At 40.0% G+C, this 26,209-nt stretch overlaps 1 protein-coding gene across 7 annotated transcripts in view; it reads right to left on the bottom strand.

Moving 5' to 3' along the window:
- ZNF236 (zinc finger protein 236) overlaps positions 1–26,209 on the bottom strand; it is a 203,490-nt gene that overhangs the window by 132,131 nt on the left and 45,150 nt on the right. For 5 of the 7 annotated variants that reach the window (XM_075585499.1, XM_075585505.1, XM_075585503.1 and 2 more), the window contains exons 2-11: positions 22,007–22,146; positions 21,635–21,799; positions 18,819–18,997; positions 18,265–18,389; positions 15,485–15,657; positions 10,948–11,100; positions 9,275–9,346; positions 7,158–7,364; positions 3,749–3,962; positions 2,721–2,993 (exon numbers count right to left, since the gene is read on the bottom strand). In XM_075585499.1, coding sequence (XP_075441614.1) covers positions 2,721–2,993; positions 3,749–3,962; positions 7,158–7,364; positions 9,275–9,346; positions 10,948–11,100; positions 15,485–15,657; positions 18,265–18,389; positions 18,819–18,997; positions 21,635–21,799; positions 22,007–22,146 — 1,701 coding nt within the window. The remainder of the gene's footprint in view (positions 1–2,720; positions 2,994–3,748; positions 3,963–7,157; positions 7,365–9,274; positions 9,347–10,947; positions 11,101–15,484; positions 15,658–18,264; positions 18,390–18,818; positions 18,998–21,634; positions 21,800–22,006; positions 22,147–26,209) is intronic. The other 2 variants (XM_075585502.1, XM_075585504.1) reach the window with 1 other exon arrangement.

Below are 26,209 nucleotides of genomic sequence, written 5' to 3'. Positions count from 1 at the left end.
TATAGCCCTTGTGTAATTCCTACGAGGCATGCAAGAATTGAAAATGCAATCGTAAGAGGTTTTTCCTGCCTTAGATAATTCTGCTGACCTTAGGTTCTGTTATCTGACAGATACAGTAACACACAGGGCTGGACAGAGTAACTCCCTTATGTCACAAGGTCAAGAGGCCCACATTATGGTAAATTATAGGATAAGAATATAGCGTATGCAGCATATTTAGATATCAATATGTATTTTTGTATAGGTCATCATATAGTTTTTATCTCTAAGCCAGACCCCTTAAAGGGCGGATTACTCATTTTGAAATGTATAAAAATGTGATACCAAGCAATATGTTTTCAGAGGCTTGAGTTCTTTTGATAACTTTGGTTTTATTGAGTTTTTCATCAGAATACATGTACAACCATTGCGTCCGCAGACATTGAACAAAAAAACACTTTGTTGTACTCTAACATTTATCCAAAACGGGTATTGGGAAAAAGGGGAACATAGGAAGGAGGAAAAGAAGGGGGGGTGGTGTGGGGTTCACTCCCACCGGGTCTAACAGTATCTGGAGAGCTAATCTCCTGGGTGTTCCCAAGTCCTAATCCCTTCCGGGCGCTCTCGTCTGACCGGGGGTCTAGGCTCCCGCCCTGCACACTCATCGAGGGTGTTTTTGTCACTGATTGTCCCTAGTAACTCCTACTCTAGGCCTTGATCAAGGGAAAACGCATCTACAACTATCAAAGCAGGATGGTATCCCTTTCAACTCCCGGGATGTCCATCTGGGCCAGCCAAGGCGTCCAGGTTTTTAGATAAATTTCGCCCATGTCATTAACTAAACTAATTCATTTTTCCATCTGGCATACAAACCAAATTCTGTTCCGAATCTTGGAAATTGGAGGAATTTCGGGTTGTTTCCATAATGCTTTGATCTTGCACCGGGTTGCTGTTGCGAAATAGGCAACCAATTTATTACTTGATTTAGTCCACCCCAGTGACGGCCTGTTTAGCAGGAACCGCCACGGGTCCAAAGGAATTTTGAGGTTAAGAATCCTTGAGTTCTTTTTGAATTCTTTTCTCCCAATTGTACCTTGGTACAGATAAACTCAAGTTGTTACTTTGAATCCTTGACTCATTGATTTTATTTCTACGCTTTCACAGGACTGTGCCTTGTTGGTCAAACACTCAAGTGTTGTGGTCAGCTAAAAGTACCCGTTTAGGTTAGATGAATTGATCTTTGGAGCCAGTCTAGGATAGATAAGATGACATGTAATTTGATTGGTTTAGAAGAGGAGTATCCCCTTGTGTACAGGGAATGCTGTGATGTCATTATATATTCTGCCTAGTAACCTATATTAAACAAAAGGAATCTAAAACGTATATAAATCCTGCTTGGGCCCTCCCCTGGCAGAGAGTCTCATTGACTTTTGGTGTGTATGATCATACTCTGTGTTATACGTACAGGCAATAAACTACTCATTATCAACGAACCCGTGTTTGTGAGTTTGCGAACAACGACACTTACATATTGTAATAAATTGCTAATATTTTCATATGCCCAAAACATCCCAGTCAAAATCAATTGTTAAGCTGCCCAATAACCTTGGAGCAAGGAATACCAAGTAATTGACGAGTACTAGTATCATCTGCAGTGCTTCTATGGCATCAGTCTGCAAGTTCCTAGCCATAAAGTTTGTTATAACCTTCTCCGACCTTTTTGATATTTCCTACAGCAAGCATCCTGTCCAGATGTGAATTTAAATAATTGTCCTAATGACTATTTTCTAGAATATAATTTAACGTTATAAAAAAGTAAAACATAAATATTCTCAATTCTATGCTGTGACGACTTCAATTTACATGTTAACTTTCATCTAAGCTGAAAATATATATTTTTCTTTTGTCACCCTGTTTCCATAGAAATACATTTAGTGCCCAATGTTAAAAAGGTTTCTATGTGAGGACTAGCTAATGTAGTGGAGTATTTCACAAACGAAAAGAGCTCTATGTATTTGTGGAAATGCCTCTCAGAATAAGCAGTCACAGTGGAGTCACATTTTGCAGCCTTTAAATGGGACTTTCAGTATTTAGAGCATGCTGATGTTTTTTGCTGACAATTGTGCAAGAGCAGAATTGTATTTCTACTATATTCTCATGACTCCTCCCATTGGCTAACTGCTGCTCTTAAGCACTAGTTCTGTAAGGTAATCCCCAGCTGACAGTACAGGGAAAGGAACATGTGTTGACCATTTATGTCGCTCTCCTCTCCCCACAGCATGTCTCTCTCCTCCCCTCTCCAGCATGTCTCTCATTCCCCCCTCAGCATCTCGTTCCTCACCCCCCAGCATGTCTTTCTCTTTCCTTCCCCCACATCACATCATGTTTCTCTCCTCCCCCCCGCATCTCTCTCTCTCCTCTCACCCCAGCATGTCTCTCTCTCCTGCCCTCCGAGCATGTCTCTCCACCCCCAGCATCACTTTCTCCCCCCACCACACCAACTCTCTCTTCTTACACTGGTCATATCATTCTCTCCGTTCTCCCCGCATGTATTTATCTTATTTCCCCCCCTCTTCTCTCACACATGTCATTCTCTTTATTTAATCCCCCATATATTTTCCCCTGTCATCATCTCTCTAACAAACTTTATTTTTGATCTTTGGGATGGGTAAGCAATTTAATTTGCATAAAAAATAGACAACATAATAATAAAATAAAAAAAATAGACTTCAGATACTTACCAGTGTGTAGGCGAATGTGAACTTTTAAACTTCCAGATGTGGAAAAGCATTTCATGCAGTAGTCGCACTTAAACGCTTTAATGCCAGTGTGTGTCTTTATGTGAGCAGTGAGCGTACTTTTCACAGCAAAGGCCCTGAAGCACTGCAGACACTTGAACGGTTTCTCGTGGGTGTGAATACGAATGTGCCGAACTAGATCGCTTGGCTTCTTAAATTCCTTTGAGCAGTATGGACACACGTGCCACCGGATGCCACTTTCCTCCCGCACAGAACCTGAAAATGATTATGCATTAAACCAAGTGTTTACATTACCCATCCCCTTCACTGGTATAAACAAGAACAGTGGATGTATCTGACAGAAGAAGCCAACTCTAGATTGGTCCTGGGGGTGTACTGTACAAACTATTAGTGTGCGAAAGGGGGCGATGTGAGTGATAAAGCGAATTAGGGCTTTCCCTTGAGAAATGGGTCATATGTTTAATTTGCAGAAGCAGTCACAGTGACTCCCATGTTACATCACATGAAGCGATGCTAGTTAGTGCATTGCTCACACTGTTGTGTCTATGCGACATAATTATTTCATATAGTTTTTCTTCATGTATATAAATTGGTTCGCAGCAGTGGCTGTTTCAATTTAACTTGCATTTCCCTGCAGCCGTAAAGAACAAAGTTAGACAATTGGTGGAATAGCTTTGTTGCCTCTGCCATTGCACTGTGTTTGTGCGCTGTGTCAATTTATTGTGATTTTGTTGGAAAAAAGCTACCGCTACCCAGATCATTTTTTTAATATCTAAACTAGAATAAGGAAATCTGCCTTTAAACAACTAAATATGGCAGGGAAACCATGAAGCCCCTTCCAGTAAGATTTACAACACCATCCCTTGTTATGTCATAATTCCTATATGGTTTTTTTTGTTGGTCTCTAAAGAAGGTTCCTTCAGTAATGAGCCCTAGGAAATACTGAAATCAGAAAAGGGCTGTCCAAAGCATTGACCCCAGTGACCACCACCGATCACCCGTGTCTGTACCTGCTGCAAATGCAGATTTCTTCTTTATTATCCTTTTCTCCGTCTTGTCAGCTTTATCTGCATCATCCTGCTCTCCCTCGTGCTCCTGGTCATTACAGTCCATTTGCTGATTTGAGAGACACTCGATATCTTGAGCGGTCGCCTTGGCCTGACTGGTGTCACTGGGAAGTACTGCAACTGGAATTGATGACAGCCCACTGTTTTCTAGGGCTTGCTAGTGTGGCAGCAACAGAAGAGAAAGTCCCTTCATCAGTTAATGTGCACCTCTCTATCTTCTTCAATGAAAGATAATTATCTTGCAAAACTATACTTATTCAATCTGCTCGAGAGCAGTTTCCCAATTCACCATATTTCAAGTATACTTTTTTTTATGCCATCCTTATGGTAGAGAGAAAACTGTCTCATTGAGGCTGACAAACCTATTAGCAGTGTCGGTGCTTGAAAAAGAAAAAAAACACAGACGCATTCTTTGGGTTGACACTCGTGTGCCAAAACAGGAGCTGCATGTAGATGAAGCATATAAGCTTTAGACTACATCCCAGAAATACATATATGGCATTTATTTGATGCAGAAAAGATCCCTACTGCACCGACACACTTTAATCGAGCAAATACCCGGTATGTACCTGGCAGATACCTGGAATGCGCCACTCCTCACCTCTGACAAGCCCCGTTGCATTTGCCTTCCCAGCCTGGGTTCATGCCTGGCTGATGGGCGGCTAATCTGTTAAATGATAATGATTAGGATATAATTGGCTGCAATGCTTCGCGTGTCTACCAGATGGCATAAATTCATGAATTGTAATGCAGTATATATATATATACTGTGCATTATTGCAGCCAGCGGGAATAAAATGCTTCAATCCCTGCTTGGAAAATACCTCAATGCACTCGGGCAGAAAACAGTCACAAACCTCAATACACCCGGGTATACCCGAATTCGTGGGACTAGCCAAGCTCGAATAAAGTGTGTCGCCAGTGTACATGTTTTTTGGACATACCCATTTTTTTACAGGGTCAGAACCTGGGGGTTCCCTGGTGCTGAACTGTGCTTATTTTTAGTTACGGTGCTACTGAGCCGGTGAAATTACACTGTTTAAATCTCCCTCCAAGAGGAAAAAAAAAATGGCTGCCAAATCTGGCGCAAAATGTCAACTCCTAATGGCAGGCCAGTTAAAGTTAGATGCAGGTCAAATGTAGTCCCCATCTCCTCAGTAATGTCCGGTTAAAAATAAATAAATCGCACTGTGGCTTGCGACCTCAACCAAGCGACCCTCACTTCCTCTTACACAGACAGACCCGGCAGTGATCTGTCAATCATCGCTGCAGTCTGTAGTTGCTCACCCCACAATGTTTTGCTCTAGCATGCGGCTTCTTTAGCTATCTCCTCCACAGGAATTGCCCTGCCTTATGGTCACACGTGTGAAGGGGGCGAGTGTGATTCCTCTATATAGAGAGGTTTGTTTGTGGGTGCGTACGTGTAAATATGTGTGTACACGTGTAGGTATGCGCGTGGGTGCTTGAGTAGGTATGTGCGTGCAAGTATGGGTCTGCTTGCACATGCACGTACCTGCGTGTGTACGTGCGTATGTGTATACAAGTGTGAGCGTACATGTGTATACATATACACAAAAATTGTCTGCAGCACTCCTTCTTACAAACATGGAGCCATAGTCAGGAAGTGGGAGTCCTGGTTGGCGCCAGGTGTAGATAATAAGCTACCTCTAACTGCTATTTAAGCAGTCAAGGCAAGGCAAAAACTGCCATAGGAGCTTTACAAAGAACCTTTTTTGGTCTGAAATGTAGCCCAATTTAAAATAAATTTGTATCAGTGATGGAGATAAAGTAATTATTTTTTATAAGGAGAACTGCAGACAATTTTCCTTTCTTCCTTTATGTGCCAGTCATTTGGGGAAAGACGAGGACGATCCAGTCTGCACCCAGTGACTGATAAGTGGACTATTACCTTTATCTACATAGAAGGGAGGGCCTGCTACTATCCAGTCTGTTATATATACACAACTATAACACACATTCACTGTTCATTGCATGTCTTTTGCACGGTTTTCAGTGATTATAAAATTAAGAAAAATATTTGACATTTACATTTGGTAGATAAAAAAAAAAAAATCTTCTTGGGAGGTGAAACTGTAGAACTGCCTAACATAATTGGGAGGCCATTGAAAAAAATATTTTGCACTCTTTTATTGCTTGTGAATTCCTATTGGACGTTTAAATCCCCTTTAAGAACCAGGAAGTAATACCGGTAACTTCGCCAGTATCTGGGGAACCGTGGAGTTTCCAGAGCTGAAAAAAGCAACAATTCTGTACCGAAAAAGAGGACGAGGCCATTAGATATAGGGTATATTGCTGCTTTAAGCTATAGGACTTGTGATGATTGTATTGAATGATTTACTCTTCTTTCTGGGCAGAAATAAGTAAGACGTATGTACGCATCATATTTATTTGCGTATAATCCTGGATCCCATGTTCAGACTAGGTTTTTTTTTAATTTTAAAAGAAGAGGGGCAGCACTTAAAGGTTACAATCTGCAAATCATCCCGTTGATGTAGCAATAGATCTCGTGGCTAATCAATGATTCCCAGTCAGAAATGCAAGCATTTGGACATGTTTAAAGTAATAAATCGCTACACAATCCTGGAGAATACAGAACCACAAATGTTATTCTAGGCCTCTATAATGACAACATGAGCTTACAAGGCTGCCGGCTTATTAATGTAGGTGAAAGGCTACAGGCACTGTATGAGATCCATATGGCTAATGACGTTTTGTGGTGCTTACAGTAAACACACCATCATTAGATTGTAGGCTTTTTGGGACAGGGATTCTATTTCCCTCATGTTTGCACTCACATTTAATAGTGCTGTTATGCCTGCTTTGTTTTTTGTTTTTTGTGGTCTACTTTTATTTATTTTTTCTAGAAGCTGACTGACATTAATTTCAGCTTTCAGGAACCACTGGTTCTCGAGATACTTACTGGGGAAAAGTGCCCAATGTACAGTCCTCTCCAGGGGAAACAAAATGGAGGTGGTAAGTATCTCCGGAAGCAGGGTGTCCCCGGAGCTGAAATTAATGGGGTTCGGCTCCGGGAACCCCCCTGCTTCAATCCTGGGTAAAGAAAAATAAATAAGAGCTTGAATTGCTCCTTTAATCACAAACTATATATGAAACGTCCTGTGTCTAATTTGTTCATGTGCTCCTGCTGTGTGCATGGTGCGTGCTACATAAAATATTATTTTTTAAAGAGAACTATGCAGATACTGCAGAGTTTAGATATGTAGAATTGGTGCTACTGTACAATGCAGGAAATGGTGACATGCAGTTTTATTTAAACGTTTGCCGCTTTAGAACGCCTTCACTTTTAAAACTGAATATTTTCTAGACTCACCTGTAAAATATCTCTGTTGATCCCCACTGCAATATTAAGTTGCTGTCCTGATTGTTGATTCTGGTGATTTTCTACAGGCACTGGCTCAGCCAGCTCTAGAAGCTGCTGGATGACATCTGTCACAGCCGGCTGCTGTCCTTGTTGTCCAGATGCGGAGGAGCCTGTGCAGTCTGTCTGAGCTGGTACAGATCGAAAAACTAGTGCCTGCTGGAGAAAAAAAATCATCATCATCTCTCGGAACGGAAAGACGAGAGAAAATACGGACATTGCGGATGTACAAAACAAATCTCTACTGACTGCTTCATTTACTATACTTTTTTTTTATCCTAAAGGAACCCAGCTCCATAAACAATAAAACGAGGCAAAAACAAGAGAAGAGATGTGGAAACAAACTGGTTTCAAAATGAAAGCGAAAAGGGCCATTTAAAGATTACAGCTACTTGCCTACAATAACCATAAGGCTCACCAACTCTGCCCATTCCCCTATTTATATTAGATCAATTTGATCTGTGTGTTTTTGTCCTTGGCCGTCAGTCAAAATAAATGTGTAATCCTTTTAGTGGGACTGCAGGAGGCTGTTTCATGCATCCTACATACTACCTATTCTGTAAAGTAGTCATTCTTCTCAGTTCCCCTCATTTTATCTAGGTTAATTTCATAAGCCAAAACAAAAGGAAAACAAAGAATCACCAAGTGAAAAAGTACATGTCCAGACTAGAGCCTAACCGGAGATCAAATATACTAAATAAATGAGGAGTCGTGCAACCATTTAATGCATTTATGTGCCAAAATGCAATGTTTAAAGCATGGTCTAGAACTGAATGGGTTTAATGATTTGGACGGAAACGTTTGACTTGACATATAACTTTTTCCTCCAAAAATTAAACGCAAGTGTAAAAGATAAAAATCTCGGGAAACGATTTGTTTCCTCATACTGTAGCTAAAGTGCATTGGAATACGTATATAAATGCGTATATAAATGACCAAATCCACCTTCCAGAAACGACAGAAGTATTAAACGAAACCTTTGACTGTACACCTCTTGCTACAGGTAATTGCTACATTTCACTAAAGTCATTTAAGATGCTAACTTGCCCCATGTTTAAAGTAACGGTGTTCACATTTTACCACAATTCAGTCAAAAAAGAGACCAAGACCCTTAAGTCTAAGGAAAATGAGTTCCATAAACAAAAAAACTCAAAGAGAGCAAACCATTTATAGCAAAGACTTAGTAGTCCACACCAACAAAGACAGTATTCATGATGGAAACGAGACAGATTGTTTTTTTTGTTTTTTTAAGTGTTAATTAAGAACTATGCAGGAGATATTATAAAGGAAACTTGAGAACTATTTAACTTGACACTTCTAAATTATTACAAGGGACATTAAGTGCCGACCCAAAAAATAAAAATGTACTCAGCGCTTGATGGTAATAGCAACCAACGTGCAATTAGTCGAGATTAGAGTTTCTTTTCAGGGGTCATGTACAGTAAAGAAATTAGACAGTCAGTACATTTAACCCTAACAATAAAGAGTTCAGAAAACGTTAAACTTGTATAACTCCGTGGTGGGCAACGTGATGTACTTCAAGGGCTGCAGTCCATGAGCCTTCAAAAGAGCCAAGCATTACCCATAACATTCGGGAAGGCAGTAGAGTACATGGGGGGAGGGGGAAGAGGGCGACGCAGGGGAAGGAATGGGCAAGGGTGACATGGTGTGGGGGAAGAGATCATTGATCCTGCTCCACTTCTTACCCTCGGATGTTGTGTTGAGCACAGGAGAGGAGCTGGACACTATTCATGAGCATGCTATCATAAAACAGGTAAATGGGGAGAAACTCTGATCCCTGCTCCCCTCTGACCAGAGGCGGTGAGGCTGCCGGGGCCCAAATTAAGATTTCCTTGGTCCCAGATGTGCCAGTCTGACCCTAAACAGGCCCATGGAAAGAAGGCAGAGGTGGTGTCTGTTGCCCACCTATGGTATAACCCCTATGCTAGCAGGCCAGTCTGAAACGCATTACAGAGCATATATGAGAAAAGCAAAGGCAATTTGCATAAAGAAAAAAATAAAATGACCATAGAAATAGTTTTGCACCTTTAAAGCAATGCATTTCTTACATTTTTCCACTTGTCATCAGATGGCTGTTGTAGAAGGTTAGCATGATTAACGGTCTGTGGCTGTGTTGTGTCCTAGTGAAAAAAGAACTGAAAATAAATAGTTAACCAATAACAAGGTCTTTGGGGGGGAGGAGGGGGAGTGATTAAACAGCAATAGGGCACTATCGTAGAGGATACGTATTGGACCTCAGCGGAAGTTTCCGTTCAATGGTGTCCCGATCAGACCCATTGCAATTTGTATCCATTACACTGACCCAACCATGGTAAACAATAAATCTTTATTTTACTGCTTACTATTTAAAACCCCTCCTGGGGAGGATGTCTTCCAGCACTATGTTTTCATAAAACATCTATTTCAACAAACCAGAGCATTCCACTTTCTAAAAACAATTACTGCAATGTGTTGCATTGCATTAAAAAGTAATCTCTATGCAATTTACTGCTCTCTCTTCAAGGAAGTTATTACATATTTGAAAGGTTATACTGTTGCGGAGAATCACTGGGAAGATTCAATGTCATCAATATATTTTCCTACTTCAAATGTAAATTTTATTAAGATCATTTCTTGGTAATCATCAGTTAGTGACTTTTCATAAGAGGAATCACATTACGGTCCTTTGCTCTCCCTCTAAATTATACCAAGAATAGACCAGAACTAAACGGATTAAGGATTAAGCGGATTGTGTCAATACAGTAAACACAAGATTTGAATGTAGCATTTCAAATGATATCATGGGCTTATTACATTTCCATTATATAGTAAATAAAAATACCACTTATGAGGACATTCACATGTCTCAGGCAGGTCCACAACCCTGCCTTTCCCCATAATCACTCAGCATACAATGCTTCCACTGCAGCCAGGGATTCTGGGAAATGACATTCAAATGAGCACTCCCAGTGTGTCACTTTTTGCTTCGTATCTTTTTGAACATGGATCCCTATAAGCTTATGCCTGCAGTATTATAGAACTTTGCTATAAAAAAAAAGCCTGGCTTGAAAAAGTACATGGTCAGCAAACCAGAGATTAAAATAGGGTTTAATTATTATTCTTTTTTTTTTTTTAAACACGGTGGGGGGGTTTTCTTGCACTGATGCAAACATTGAATGAAATCTGCATGCCCTCCATCCCACTGATGACTTAAGAAAAGCTATAACACAGACCTTAGAAGAAATGTATTTCTGAGTTAACATTCATTGGAATCTCTGGACTCTAAAGGTCACCTGCCCTCTATCTGATCAACCAATAGGCTCTTTCAGGAAGTTCATACACACCATTTCAAATATTAAAGCCACCTGTTGCACAGCAGTAGAGCACAAGAACCATTTACTTGTAATGTTGAGTGATTTATCCGACTCCTTTTAAACAGCCATGCAGCTGAACTATGTAAAGCACTAACAAGCCATTAGTAATGTTTACAATGTATAATATATGTAACTACTGTTTTTGTTGAGATTAAACTACTGTATATCGTTTTAAATACAGGTGTGAAACGTTCTGTATAGCTGTTAAGATTTCTGGTCTAGATATACTTACTGCAAATAACAAGCCACCTGAACTATAATTGCATATCATAATTTCTGTTTGAAAGCAAAAAACCCATATGGCTTTACTGCATTAGATTAAAATTGCATAATTATTACATCACAGTGCAAAAAGAAAACAGCCTTACATTTACTGTGGAAACATGAGCTGTTCCTCCTGTTGAAGCTGGCGTAGTTTGGGACACTCCCACATGCATCTTGCTAATATGAGTATTGAGGCTGCCAAGGCTTTTAAAAATGCAGCTACACTCAGTGCAGTGATACGTAACACCATTCTTCACCTTCAAGCACCGAGAAGAGAAATGGAATATTTTAACAACGATCAAACCAAAGTGGTAAATGAGTAAAATACTTGCCAGTCTCTCTGAAGAAGCGCAAGCCCTTAGGAAATATACCAGTAGAGTGCATTATGCCAACAAAAGTTTAGGCTGAAACTGTCAGTTATCATGTAACCAGCTGAGAATAGGGACTTGTACTGCTTTGCTTTGGCAGTGAGGGTCTGTAAAGCTCAAGAATGGCCAGAGGGGGTTTCTGGTATTTTACTTATCATTTGTCAAACGCAGGGGATTCTTAGCATTGCAAAAAGTTGGGAGACGATCCTTTATGCCAGTCACACATCTGTTCCCTTCATATCTAGTACTTTCAAATTCTGTACCACATCACTCAAAACATGCCCACCAACCTAGCTCAGATTTGCCAACATAAAAGCAACAATGCAAGTTGATTCCTTAAACAAATATTTTTTTTGTAAAAATAAAATTGTTTTGCTCGATGGATTCGTAAAAGGTAAACAAAAATCAACACAAATTATTATTGATCCGATTCTACATTTGGCATTTTTCATAGTCAAATCATTTATGGATAACAAATATTATGAAACATTACAACAGATTGCAAGTACAGTCTTAAGATAATGGTGAATACATAAATAATGAAAACAAATGAACTAACAATAATAATGACATTAAAATAAAGAATACAGTACTATAATTTAATAGAAAGAATAAAGATAACTATTTACATGCATTAGTAAAAAGATCATTCATACTCCTATAGATGGTTTTAGTCATTTCCAATACTTAAAGCAGCAGTCCTATTTTTTTTGTCTGCATCTGAACCAGAGGGGTCTCCCTGACCTTTGGAAACCACCTGGTTGATGTGATGAGTTTTTTGTGCCAATAGCTGTTGTTTAAGTTTTCTTTACACAAGAAACTACAAATATGGCCGCCGGGTCACCGATAGCTATGCAACTTGCTATCTCCCGATCATATTACAGGTGGAGCCAGGCTGATCCAGGCAGCCAATTGTGTCTATTGGGCAAGTACCTGGAGAAACACAAACTTTTTTAAGTGGATAGGATTGTTTTATTACACATTCTGCATATATAATACAATTACATAGAGGGGCAGTTTAAAAAAAAAAAGCCCACCAGTGTAATTGGCTCTCTCCCCCTTATTTATATCTTTTGAAAAACGTGTATGTATCACCGTTCATTAGGATGGCCGGGTGTAAAAACCCTTCCAAGCTTTCGTTTACCATGGAAATTTCAAAAGTTCCAAAAAAAATGATTGAAAAATACTTATCCAATATAAAAAAAAAGTGTCAATCAGCTACATTTAACCTATTAAACATACCACTATCCCTTGGCTCACATTGGTAAAGTCACTGCCTTTGAAGCGGGTCAACCTGGTTCAAGACTCGTGTCAGCTCTCATTGTGACCTTTACCGCTTAATACATTTGGCCTGTATCTCCCTGTTCCGCTCTTCAAGGCAGTGACTCATTAAGCCCGCCAAATATTATGTACAGCGCTGCGTACCACTGGCAGTGCTATACATTGCAGGAATTCTAATACATACATCAATACACTTGCCACTAACTGAACGATATAGTTAAAATCGGAGGAGATGCAAAAGTTTACAATTAAGAAATCTCCAGCCCTCCTCCATACTGCAGAAAAGGTGGTGGTCTAGATATAGACACATTTTCCATAGCTCACAAGTAAGGCGTACTTAAGCGCAGAAATCTCAGTAATAGGGGACTTGAATACATCGCCTTTTTCAGACTTTGAGAAACTTTTGACTATGATTTGTTATGCCCAGCCAGAGTAATTTTTTCGTAATGCATGTACTGGTTATGACACCAATTATATGTATGTATGTATGTATGAATGTATGTATGCATGTATCGACGAGACAACGAGTATTCTAAGGCTTGCCTTAAACTAGCCCGGTTACATGCTGGGTGTAACCTGGCTAGTTTAAGGCAAGATACAAGAAAAATCAGAGAGTGAACCCTGAAAACTGGTGCTACAAACTGCACAGATAGTGTGAGTATATAATGAACAGAGTTGAACACCACAGCAACATGTTAAAATATCAGTATGTCTATAAATCCACTTCCATAATAAACCGTTGTAACCTGGATGGGGGGCTTTAATAGCACGGCTGGTAGAGGTACAGAGGAGCCCTATCTAGACAGAGCCCCAAGGTAAATCACGAGTCCAGCTACTGCTAGCCTCACCTGCATCCGGTGTAAGGTAAGATCATTCAGCCGGTAAACATCACATCATAGTCACTGAAGAACTGCCGGGTGCTGCTGTGAAGAGACTGCACTGCTAATGTTGCTGGTATCGGTGGCGTGCTCCTGCTCGTGGTAGGTAAAACAGGTAAGGAAAAAATCGGCGGTCACTGCTCCTCTGAAAAACTCCAACCAAGCGAATTACAAATAATTTTTTTTTATTAAATCAAAAAAGAAAAGACATCCACATGGGACTGTGAAACTCTGACGCGTTTCGTTCTATGGGAAGAACTTTATCATAGAACGAAACGCGTCAGAGTTTCACAGTCCCATGTGGATGTCTTTTCTTTTTTGATTTAATAATTTTTTTTATTTTTAATGCGCTTGGTTGGAGTTTTTCAGAGGAGCAGTGACCGCCGTTTTTTTCCTTACCTAGTTTAAGGCAAGTTTAAGGCATTTCTGCATTGACTAATGACCCATAGGATTAAAACAGCAGGGGTCCCTGGCAGTCCCATTCAGTTTGAATGGGACTGCCATGGACACCCACTGTTAATCTGATGGGCCATTAGTCAATGCAGAAATGCCTTAAACACGACCCAGCATCTACCTGGGTCTTTTTGGCGATTGCCAATGGTTTGTGTTAGAATAACCGTCGGCACTACAGTATGTATGTCGGTTAAGTGTTATCTAAAACTTTTGCGTAACTAACACCAGCATTGTAAGTGGCAAAGCAGAGGTGTACAGGTTGATTAAAGAAATACTCTATGCATTCATTGAGTTCTCTTTTTTTTCCAGCATGTCAGCATCTCTTTCATTACAGGCTTTTTCTTGCTTCCAGGAGTATCAGACCAAGGGTTAATTCTTCCCCACAGTGGAACCCCCCCACTGCACCAGTCTTCTAGTACAATTATAAACGTGACAGTCGATTTCAGCTTAGGGTAAATCAGGGTTGCTGTTTCTCGGAGTGATGAACGACCTCTCGAAGGAGAGCTGTGGTCGCTCACTGTGGTCCAACTCCAAGCTAATTTGCTGACTCCGCCCACCCAACATGTATCTCTGCGCTATTGTTCACCTCCTTAGGGTTATTGCTGATGGACACATCAGATGTTTCTTTTATAATCTATTTAGCCCTTTCCTGTTTTTGAGAGACAAGGAAGGAGGCATAGTTATTATGGATCGAGAATACTAGTTGGGGGAGATCGGGTAGAATTTTGAGGGACATAAAAACATATAAAACAAATAAAACAAATGACAAAAAAATCCCATCAGTAACTTTGCAGATAAACTAAAAACACTTCTAAATGAAGGTTTGATGGGAAAAGTTGACAGATAAAGAATATGATTTCATACACATTGAGAAACCTAGACTACCAATCTTCTATTTTCTTCCCAAAATACATAAGAACCCAATAAATCCTCCTGGTAGGCCGATCATACCAGGGATTTACTCACCAACGTCAAATCTATCCAGATACATTGATTTTTTTCCGCTACAGAAATATGGACCATCATTATCATCATACTCAAGAGATACATCCCATATTGTAAATATCCTCAAGGACATTGAGTGGCAATCTAATTACACATTAGTGACATGTAACGTAACATCAATGTACACTGTGATTGACCACAAATCGGGATGTGCTGCTGTTCATCAAAAAAAAAAAGGACGACATTCATATTGTCACAATTTTTGTTACATTAACAATTACAACCTACATAAATGTGGTCCTACACCATGCAGAGAAACAGCAACACTGATTTACCCGAAGCTGAAACCAACGGTCACGTTTTTAAGTGTACTACAAGAAGGCTAGTGGGTGGTTCCACTGTGGAGAGGGATTACCCCTTGGTCTGATATAAACTTCTGAAAGCAAGAAAAAGCCTGTAAAGAAAGAGATACTGACATGATTGAAACAAATATAGACAACTCAGTGCACAGAATATTTCTTTAACCAACCTGTACTCCCTGTTGAGACATACATTATATATGCTCTTTTGTATTTTTAGATCACAGTCAAATCTACTGTGCCCCAAGAAGTCCATTCCTGTTTATCAAGAAAACTATTAATGCTGCAGCATTCACTTCACATTAGCTCATCACTATCAGCCCTCAAAATGAAATGTAACTGGATGGTTCTGTTTACCTCTGAATGAACCCGCTGTATGTGAGACTGCAGATTGCCTTTCTGAGAAAAGGCTGCTGGACAAAAAGCACACGTGTGGGGCTTTTCACCTGTGTGTTTGACCATATGGGTCGCCAGTGCCCCCTTCTGGTTGAAGGCTTTTCCACAAAGGCCACATTTGAAGGGTCTTTCACCTGAAAGGAGAAGTGATAAAAGGACAGGAAGAAAATGAGATGCATTCATTGTCAATTTTAGTCTTAGGTTTGTTTGGTGTTCATGTGCAATCTGTACCTACCGGAATTAGGATAACAAGAATAAAAGGGTTTTAGGCGGATATGTTAATTTTCTCATGTGAGTATATCTGATGATTATACCAATGTTACTTAATGTGAAACGGCGGTATCCAATACGTTTGCCACGCGTGGAGAATAGGACACTGCGTTGTGGCCAATAAGGGCACAGGCAAGGAAACTGATGGGACGGGGGATTGCGGGGATGGGGAGCTGGAACATCTGCCTGGTGACTGCGGGGGGGGGGGGGAGGGGGCTCAGCTGCGCCTTCATTTACAGCACAACCCCTGCGCGCCGAAAGTTGGTCCCACTTCAGCATTGGCCGCGTGATAGCCGTGTGGCACCAGAGTCTTCCCCCTAGAGAAGTTGTTGGGGAGGGGGGTGTCATTATGTGTACTTGCGGTGTGTGTGGAGGAGAGGGTTGTATATTTGGGATGTTAGGGGGTTGTGTTTATTGAGGGGGGAGGGGGGCTTAGTGTGTGTATTGGAGGAAGGGGAGAGACATGGGGGTGAGAGATGGGGGGTATAAAAAAGGGTGTGGGCAGGTGTTGCGACTAGCGAGCGCGACGCTATTGTGATTGACATGTCGAATATGGAAAGACAACAACCACAAGTGTGGCTAGCTTTGAATTCCTATTCGACACCGTTGATGTAGAACAATATACAAATAACACCAACGTACACCCAATATGACAAACTATTTAATTACTATAATATTTGTTTGTTTTTTCTTCTCATATTGTAACGTTCTAAATAATTTGTCACATTGGATGTGCATTGGGACTTCTTAGTTTATTGTAGTATACTTGGTCACTTTCCCAGTGGCACTCCAATTGACACTAATGAATATATCCTCTAGATTGTAAACTCTCACGAGCAGGGCCCTCGTTACCGCTTTGTGGTACACATATGCACATGTTTGTGCATGCGTGTCCTCACCTGTATGTAACCATTTATGTTTTTGGAATATACATAACTCTGTACCCCATTGTACCACACTGCGGAATATGTTGGCGCTTCACAAATAAACGATAATAATAATGTGGATCTGGGTTTTGAGCATGCTAAGATTGTGTCTCATATCTTTATCTAGTGCTTTTTATTCAGAATGCTTTACATCTTCTACGTTTTCACAGTAATTTTGCCCAACTACAGTTGCTACTCGATTTATATACGGACTTGATCTCGCTGATGTATAGGATTCCAACCTTCAATTCCATCTCATGATGGCAGACACGTCAGCAATTACACAACACAGCTGTGTACTATGTTTTATACAAGGGCATATGCTGTTAATTAAACTGTATTGTACTGCACTTATTCAGTGGCATACTTACAAGCTGCTTCTAGTTCTTTGGAGATGCCATACAAGGATATATATTAATAAAAAAAGAGTGCCAGAGGCAACACTTTATTGACCTCCATGAAAAGTGATAAACGTTTGGAAATGCAGAGTTGCGGATGTATGAGCTCAGCACCGACCTCCTTCTCTTGTGCTCATCAATAAATCACAACCATTCTTGTGGAATTCGGATATGGAGGATCTGTGAAATGCTAACACAATCCCTATTGATAATCTGTGATGTTTGTTTTAATGTTTTTTCAACCGTTAATCTCTCAAACCTAAAACGTCAAAATAAATGATGAATGAATAATGAAAAAAATAGCAATGTTACATGACTGCTGGCTTTCACATGTATTACAACTCCAAAATATTATGCAAACCTTCACATTTTTGGAACACCAATAAGTGATAAACAGACAAAAAGGCAATTTACAGACTTTTTAGGTCAAATAGTACAGCTTTAAAATAGAGAACCTTCAATACTTCTTTTAAAGCTTCCAAATGCAACTCCTCTATTTTTAAACTGAGACAAGGGTGACCCCTAGTGTGCGTTGCCAATAATTCCTAGGCACAAAACAAAGGAATGTCACAAAGCACTGAATACAGTAATAATACACTGCACTGGCGGCTTGTGTTTAACATTAATGACTGTAATATTAGAATGCGTCATTGCAGTCACTAAGTGTGGCAATTTAAGTTGCAAGTTTCAGCAGAAAAACTTCAAGTGGGCAAGTCTTCCGATTGAACTAAAAAAAAGTTTACAGATAGCAAGACTCAGTGTGAGCACATACCATGTCACGGTGTCCGCCAGCGACTTTACTCACAACTGCCTCCTGGACCAATAATAACAACTACAACAATAATAATGGCGATGGCGAAACTAGAAATGAACATAATTTGTAATTCGATGTGTATTTAATTGCACAAAGCAGACTTGTTTTTTTTACATAGATATAAAATAGGTCACCTAGCCCCTCAATGATTATTTGGTAAAATAAAGAAATCTGTGAAAATGTGTTTTTTGAATCTATTTTTATCTTTTCATTAGTTACAGACGTCATTTTTGAGATGGAAGATCCTGACGAGTTTTTTTTACCACGACACACAGTAAATAAAAATATCTGACATTGCTTTTCATTCTAACACAAAAACAGGCCGTCTCTTACCTGTGTGTATTCTAACGTGACGAGTTAACTGGCTGGGCTTCTGAAATGTTTTACCACAGTGCGGACACGAGTATGAAAACCCGCTCCTGTCAATGTTTCTATTGTACGATCGGGTACTCGTAACCCTGCAAATAAAGGTTCAAGTTAAAAAATGAGCAGTCCCATAACCCGCCATACTCCACTAAAAAATATTCCTACAAGTTATATATCAAAACTACAAATTCAGCACTCACACAAAAACGATTATTAACATTGTTCTGTGATGTGATGTAATGTAAATGCTGCGGTTTTACGTAAGAGTTTTGCAGACACACAGAGTTCCTGCTCCAGAGAAATATATTCAATATAAAGTCAAGTCAAACCCAGCCGTGAAAGGTATAAATGAGGCGGCTACAAAAACCAGGGAAGACCCATGTGCCATTAAGTGAAATGTGGGGTTTCTCAAGTAACTCTGACCTCAGACAGGTAAACTGGCAAATAAAAGCCAGAAGGAAGAAGTTTAATTTGTGCTCCAAGGAAACGTGTCCATCTAGTCAGTTTTCAGTCATTCCCACCTGATTTTGAAGTGCGTTTTCATGTGATCTTTAAGCTGTGGTGAAGTGTCAAATGTTTTCTTGCAGGATTTGCAGCTGTAAGTCTTGTTCCCCGCCAGCTCCTGTCGATGATCTTCCATGTGCAGGGACAGATGGCTTTGTAGTGTGAACTCATCTCCACATTCTGGGCAGATGAGAATCTAAGACGAGCAATCATTGTTACTCCACAAACGCAAGAACGTATAAAACTTTGACTCGGCCTTACATGTGTAACTACCATGCAATGGTTAAGGTGTCTTAAGCCCATCGGAACTAAAGGCTTCTGCAACACAAACGATGTGTGGGATCAACCACTGATTGGTCTGTCTCACAGAATGAAGGCCCATTGCAGTTCATTGTAACATAACTAAATTATATTTACAGTGTTGTCCCCTATGTTCATGCACCATTATCTATGCAAAAAAAAATAGGTTTGTTTATACTTTGGATTCAAACTTGTGATGAAATAAAGTAGCGCATGAAATATAGAGGCCAAAGAAACAAAGCTGAGGTTACTGACTCAACTGGCAATTCTCTTTTTTTTTTTTTTTTTTTTTTTACCATAAACTAGATTACCTTCAGTATCTGTACTGAATCCCTATGTTTATTAATGGTTACAGAAAAGGTCACAGAGCCACGGCTCTACTTCAGGGTCCCTAAAGGGGCAGCCCCGTTTAGCAGACCAAAACACTTAAATGCCAACATATATAGTTTTACTAAAGCGATTTGGGGCCATATGTTCTAAGCGCTCAATTTCAACACTCAACTGATTAATTAAGTAATAATCCCTGAAGAACAGGGCATTACTGGCCAATAATGCCCTGACTGGAACAGTTGAAGGCCCAAGGCGAAGCTGAGGAACTTTAACCCAGCCACGGCATTATTGGCCAGTAATGCCCTGTTCTGAGGGGATTCTTACTATTATAGGCTAAATGTAGACTTATTTGTTATTTATTTTTACATTTTACTGCACGTTTTTATTAAAATGAAATTGTACATACACACAGCTCTCCACACACACACACACACACACACACACACACACACACACACACACACACACACACACACACACACACACACACACACACACACACACACACACACACACACACACACACACACACACAGCAGTCCCCCCTCTATACCCACAAAACACACACCAGCAGCCCCCTCTACACCAACAAACATACTGCAGCCCCACTGTATACCCACAAACTGCAGATACACACACACACACACCCCACCCCAACAAAACACTCTTCTGCTCCCTCTTAACCCACAACAACAGAACACACACTACAGACACACACACCAATAAAACACTGCTGGTCACCTTTACCCCCACAAAACACACAACAGACACACAAACCTTTCCCTCACTCCTGTGCAGAGCTCTCTGCGGGCAGGGTGGGGGAGGAGTCAGTGCCTGGCTGCTGCCTCCTGTCTAATCACCTCCCCTGCCTGAGAGTTGATCTCACTCTTTGTGAATGATAACTGAAAAACGATTTGCTGAAAAACTTGGCAAGGGTCATTACTGAATGGATAATGCCCAGAATTTTAGCCAATCAGAGAGCAGTGATTTCATTATTACCCAGAATTTAACAGCTTTAGCCTATAATATTAAGTATCCTGAATCAGAGAAAATAAGAGTTTTGAAAGGACCTTCTTCTACCAGGCTGTAAATGCAGCGAGTATTCTGCATCGAAGCACAAACATTCAGTTTTGCAAACTTTTGTATTGAAGAATACTAGGAATAAATGCTGCTTCACTGAAAGTAAAGACCTGATAAAACAAATAGATATGCATCTGATCTTTAAGGTATGGGGGAGACTGCAAAAAAGGTTAAGGCAGTAATAATTTGAACAACCGTTTTGCATTTGGGTTACACATTCTTTATTTGGTGCATGAGGCACAGTTACCAATATTAGGACCGGCAAAAATCCAAACAGAATAAAAATTCTACTTAGAGAGGATAATATATCACATGGGTAATTAATGTAGGTAAACGGCCATCTATTTTTCCTATTTTTATTTTGTCAGCCTCTCTCAGCGCCTCACTCTGTGTAACACTATGCCACGTTCTGTATATCCCGTGTATACATCTCTCCTATCACTTTGTGTTCTTTTCTGAAGTCTCCCAGGGGACAAAAGTGTAAATAGGAGACAGTGATCATGTGAAGAACCCTGATCATATGGGCCTTGATATAAAGCGGCCCCTAACAGTGTATCTTCAATGATGTCACGCTCATCTGACAGGAGATACATTTACATATTCAGCTGGGAAGTATATCTCAGTCTTTGCTGCGAATAAATACACTGATAAGATGAGCCATTTGTATACCATTATTAGATGAATCTTTAAAGGTAGTAAAAAGTATCTGGTACTTTTCATCTCGATTTTTGTTATTCCATTGTTAATATGCCAATTTTTACATTCTCTTTAAAGGTTGATTACATCCTTGTCCCAGGGGGCTCCTCAGTCATATACAGGCTCTGTTATAGGATTATCAAAATTACATTGTGAAAATTGTATTTTAGAGACTGACCATTACAAAATATACTACTACTACTACAAATGACCATTTAGATTGGGCTCCCTTTATTGTACATTATTAGCAATGCTTTTGTCTCCTTCCTTGCATGATTTAATAACAGTACCCGCATCAGGTTCAAATCCTATTTGAGTGCCACATCTGTTTTGTAGGCCACCAACTCAACAGCACTGACCTAAGGAATCAAGGAACATCAAGCACAGAAGCCATCTACAGAACTCCAATGTCTAGAAAGATATTTACCTCCTCTTTCTCATGCAGCATAATATGTGCTTTAAGACTGGCCACTCGAGAGAATTTCTTCTTGCATACCGGACATGTGGGTTCATCCACATTATGTGTAGATTTATGAAGTGTCAGGTTAAAGTCAAGATTAAAGGACATTGGGCATTGGTCACATCGATGAGGCTGTATGGCAAACAAAAATATGTTTAAGCACAACTCATTATGAACAACAGCAACTTCACAGCATCAACATTTTTACAACATTTTAGGATTAAAGAAAGTGGGGAAATAATTAATTTTCGGCACTTTTCTCGAAATAATCCCTGCACAATGCGGCCATTTTTATACGATCTCTTTATTGTGTGAATATTTTTTGCACAACACCCATACCTTATCATTCCTCTCATGGTCACGCATGTGTCTCTGGTACTGGGTCTCTTTAGGAAAGGATTGCAAGCAGATGCCACACTTGTGGCTTGGTCCATGGTAAGTGTAACTATTGTTCTCAGCATTCGGTGTTAAAACTCCATCTGCAAAGTTTGGGAAAAACGTCAAAAACATTTTATGTACCTTCCAGCTTTGTCAAAACTTGTAACTAAAATCTAGAAAGGACAAGCTTATTTTAAGACGCCTATGCATCAACAAGGGAATGCTTTCTTGCTCTAGGACGCCAGACATTCAAATACGCATGAAACCAACAATGCCATAAACATTACTTGGTGGTTAAACGTGCTTAAGAGCATTATAGCATAAATACTCTTGGTAATAATAATAATAAAAAATAAAAAAAGGCACCCAAAATGTTTCCTTGGTAACATCACTATATCGACATATCACAGTGGCTTACCAACTACAAATAGCAGACTTAATGCACCAATAAGCTTGAATGCATCAACATTTCGTTAAAACTTACAGGAGTGGACAAAAATATTTTAAAAAACTGCCACCAGCCCACATTTTTAGGAGCCAGAGCTTTGTTTTTTTTTTACTAACAAAAAAATCCCCATGTGGCTGTGTCACATATACTCCCATTACCTGTGAAACACACACACACACACACACACACACACACACATCTCCCCTTACCTGCCACAAATGAAGCTACACTGGTAGCGGGGCGGAGCAATCACGGAGCTCACCCCCACCTGCCATCGGATTTGGCATTGCAATGCTACCTAACCGGTCAGTCACCACGCAACCAGTAATGTCGCACCCCATAATGTCTTAAACCGGACAGGCTGCGCTGTAGCCGGTCGCGGCGGTGAAGGACATGGTTGCGGTGCAGGCCTCCTTTATACAGGTGTAACACAGCCAATTGTTCTCTCGGTGGCATTGTTCTGGACAATTTATGATGCTTTTATGCCACTTCTCCACCACATTCAAAGCATTTTTTGCCTTTTTTTTTTTTTTTTTTTTTTTTTTAAACAGCATCAAAATTCACGGACATCAACCTGTCCTAATGCCCAATAATAGCAGTAAGGAGTATTGCAGGATGGAGAATTAATGAGAGGCACAATCACAGAAAGATTCAGAAGGATAAGAGACCACCACTAAAGTGGCCAATTATTTAATGCATTAGGTCCCTTACTAGCAATGTGTCCCAATATTCTCACCATTTCCTACAACCACAAGTTTTATTTCTGCCATCATATTTAAGAGATAACTTTCTGCAGAAAGTGATGCGGAAGGAAATTCATTTGGAAGATGTCTCGTGGGTGTCTTGCGATGTTAACGCTCTTTATACATGTACTGCACACAAAAAGCCGAATCACACACAATTATTTTTACTTTGAAAGGGAATTTTATTTGCAGTGGTACAGTAATGGGAACACAATTTGTACCGTTTTAATGCAAATGTTTTTATGGGGCAGTAGGAAAATTATAGTATCTGGAATGACAACTTCTTGAAACAATTTAATATGGCATGGTAGATGAATGGATATTATTTTTATTTAGAAAGGGAAGGAAGAACGTTTGCTTTTCTGAACAGCTTGGATCTGAATGATAATGACCATTTGTCATTGTTTTAACCATTTTAAAAATTGGAATTCCTTGATTTGGAACTATTTCAAATAGGAGATGGGGCTACACATACAAAAGTGTTTTGCAAAGATGTACGTTGTAACGAATACATTAATTGAGCAAGCCCAGCGCGTTATTTATATATTTGAAATATTTTTCATTTTCATTTCAGCTTTGGGTCCCCTTGCTTCCACAGATCCTTCCCTCAGAAGGGGGTGCCGGTATCTCATGCAGTTTAAAGCCCACGCCACAAGGGCCAATAAAAAGCTGCACCGGGCGACGTCACAGCTTCCTATTGGCCCGCAGGGCCCGGGTGCTTTGAAAAGCAGATAAAACACAAGAGAGAGAAAAACACAACATCAATGACTTAATAGCAACTTCATATATTCAAATCTAAAAAATTTAGCACTTTCATTAATTGACAGAGCTTTATCAAAAACGGCACGTCCCCACACCCACTCGAGCAGCACGCCCGTTACTGGGTGAAGGGGGGAGCTGGGGATTGCAGTCGCGTCCTGCGTATGACGTCACACAACATCAATGACATCAATGACTTAATAGCAACTTTATATATTCAAATCTAAAAAATGCAGCACTTTCATTAATTGATGATATCCCCAAATCATTTAAGAAATGGATGTCATTCAATCTGTTCATTCAGGCCCAGCAGATATTTACTGTGTAGTGAATATATCCAGTATTGTTCCCTCTGGAGGGTTTTAATTCTCTATCCCCCTTCCTGGGATCTCTATCCATCATCTCTAGGGCCTTGAACTTCAGGTCCATGGGAGACCCTCCATGGCAGTCAAGAAAGTGTTGCGCAAGATTGTGCACTTTTTTCCCTCTTTCAATCAAATGTTTGGCATTCCTTATACCGTTCACATGTTCACCTATGCTGCTTTGAAAAGCAGCCATATATAGTGTACCCTGGAGTGGCAACCGGCACCCACTATGGAGGCAAGTACCTCCCGGAAGTAGGGGTGTCCAGAGCTGAAATTAATGGGGTTCAGTTCCAGAGACCCCTGCTTCAATCCTTTATTTTTTTTAAATGGTGAGAGAAAAACCTTCTTGGAACAATTAATAAGGAACATTCCTTTTGGTCAGTTCCAGAAAGTTCATATTAACTGCTCCATGGAATGTAATTTCATTAATTACTTCATTCATTCTCACTAAAAGAAGATACAGATTTGATTCTTTTTTTTTTGTTTTGTTTTTTTAACAGCGTAGCAAACCTGGGATTCCCTTTTAAACTAGAACAAACAGAAAACCAAAGAACGTAGAGAACCAGGTACGATGAGCAGCACCCCATATCAACAGGACTCTGAAAAAAAAGCACTGGTACATTCCAATAGAAGACCTGCTAATGTGGAAGTGTACAGTTGTGTGAAAAAGAAAGTACACTCTCTGAATTCTATGGTTTTACATATCAGGACATAATAACAATCATCTGTTCCTTACCAGGTCTAAAAATTAGGTAAATACAACCTCAGATGAACAACAACACGACACATTACACCGTGTCATGATTTATTTAACAAAAATAAAGCCAAAATGGAGAATTTATGTGTGAAAAACTAAGTACACCGTTACTGCTTCCATATGAATTAAGATGCTAAGTAGCAGGCAGGTGCTGCTAATCAAATGCCCTTGAATAATTGATCATCAGCAAGTGTGACCACCTCTATAAAAGCCAAAGTTTGAACAGTTTGCTGGTCTGGAGTATTCAGGTGTGTGTTAACACAATGCCAAGGAGGAAAGACATCAGCAATGATCTTAGAGAAGCAATTGTTGCTGCCCATCAATCTGGGAAGGGTTATAAGGCCATTTTCAAACAATTTAAAGTCCATCATTCTACAGTGAAAAAGATGATTCGAAAGTGGAAAACATTCAAGACAGTTGCCAATCTTCCCAGGAGTGGACGTCCCAGCAAATTCACCCCAAGGTCAGAATGTGCAATGGTCAGATAAATTGCAAAAAAAACTCAAGAGTTACATTTCAGACTCTACAGGCCGCAGTTAGCATGTTAAATGTTAAAGTTCATGACAGTATAATTAGAAAAAGACTGAACAAGTATAGTTTGTTTGGAAGGGTTGCTGTCACGGTAGCTGGTGCAGGGTTATAATATAACACCAAAATCTCTGGGTTGAATTGAATGTGACTAAGATATGATAAATAAAGTTTATTCCTTGAAAAAGGTGAACACACAGAATATACAAATAACACACAGAATATGAACACTTGCAGGGAAGGGACAATGAAGTAATCTGGATCTGGATTAGCAATTCTTCAGGCAATCATGTATCATTCAGATGTTGTAACGAAGACACTGGGCATAGGGCTTACACTCGTTTATATGGGATTTAAGCCCTATCCCTTAACATTGGGTATCAGGTATTGGTTAACAATTACCTGCATCCAATGACTCTTTGCCAGCTAACGTGGGAAGCACTTTGATACCTGCCCCCAGGTAACTGACACATGCCCACAATTCCTTACTTTGGGTCTCATTTTCCTAACCCCACACTAAGGAAGTGGTGCCCCTGAGTCTGCCAGAAGAGGATCTGGACAGGA

This window comes from Ascaphus truei, chromosome 2 (assembly GCF_040206685.1).
Source record: "Ascaphus truei isolate aAscTru1 chromosome 2, aAscTru1.hap1, whole genome shotgun sequence".
In the NCBI taxonomy this organism is placed as follows: domain Eukaryota; kingdom Metazoa; phylum Chordata; class Amphibia; order Anura; family Ascaphidae; genus Ascaphus; species Ascaphus truei.
The sequence above is the reverse complement of the archived record's forward strand: the minus strand, read 5'-3'. Positions and strand labels throughout refer to the sequence as shown.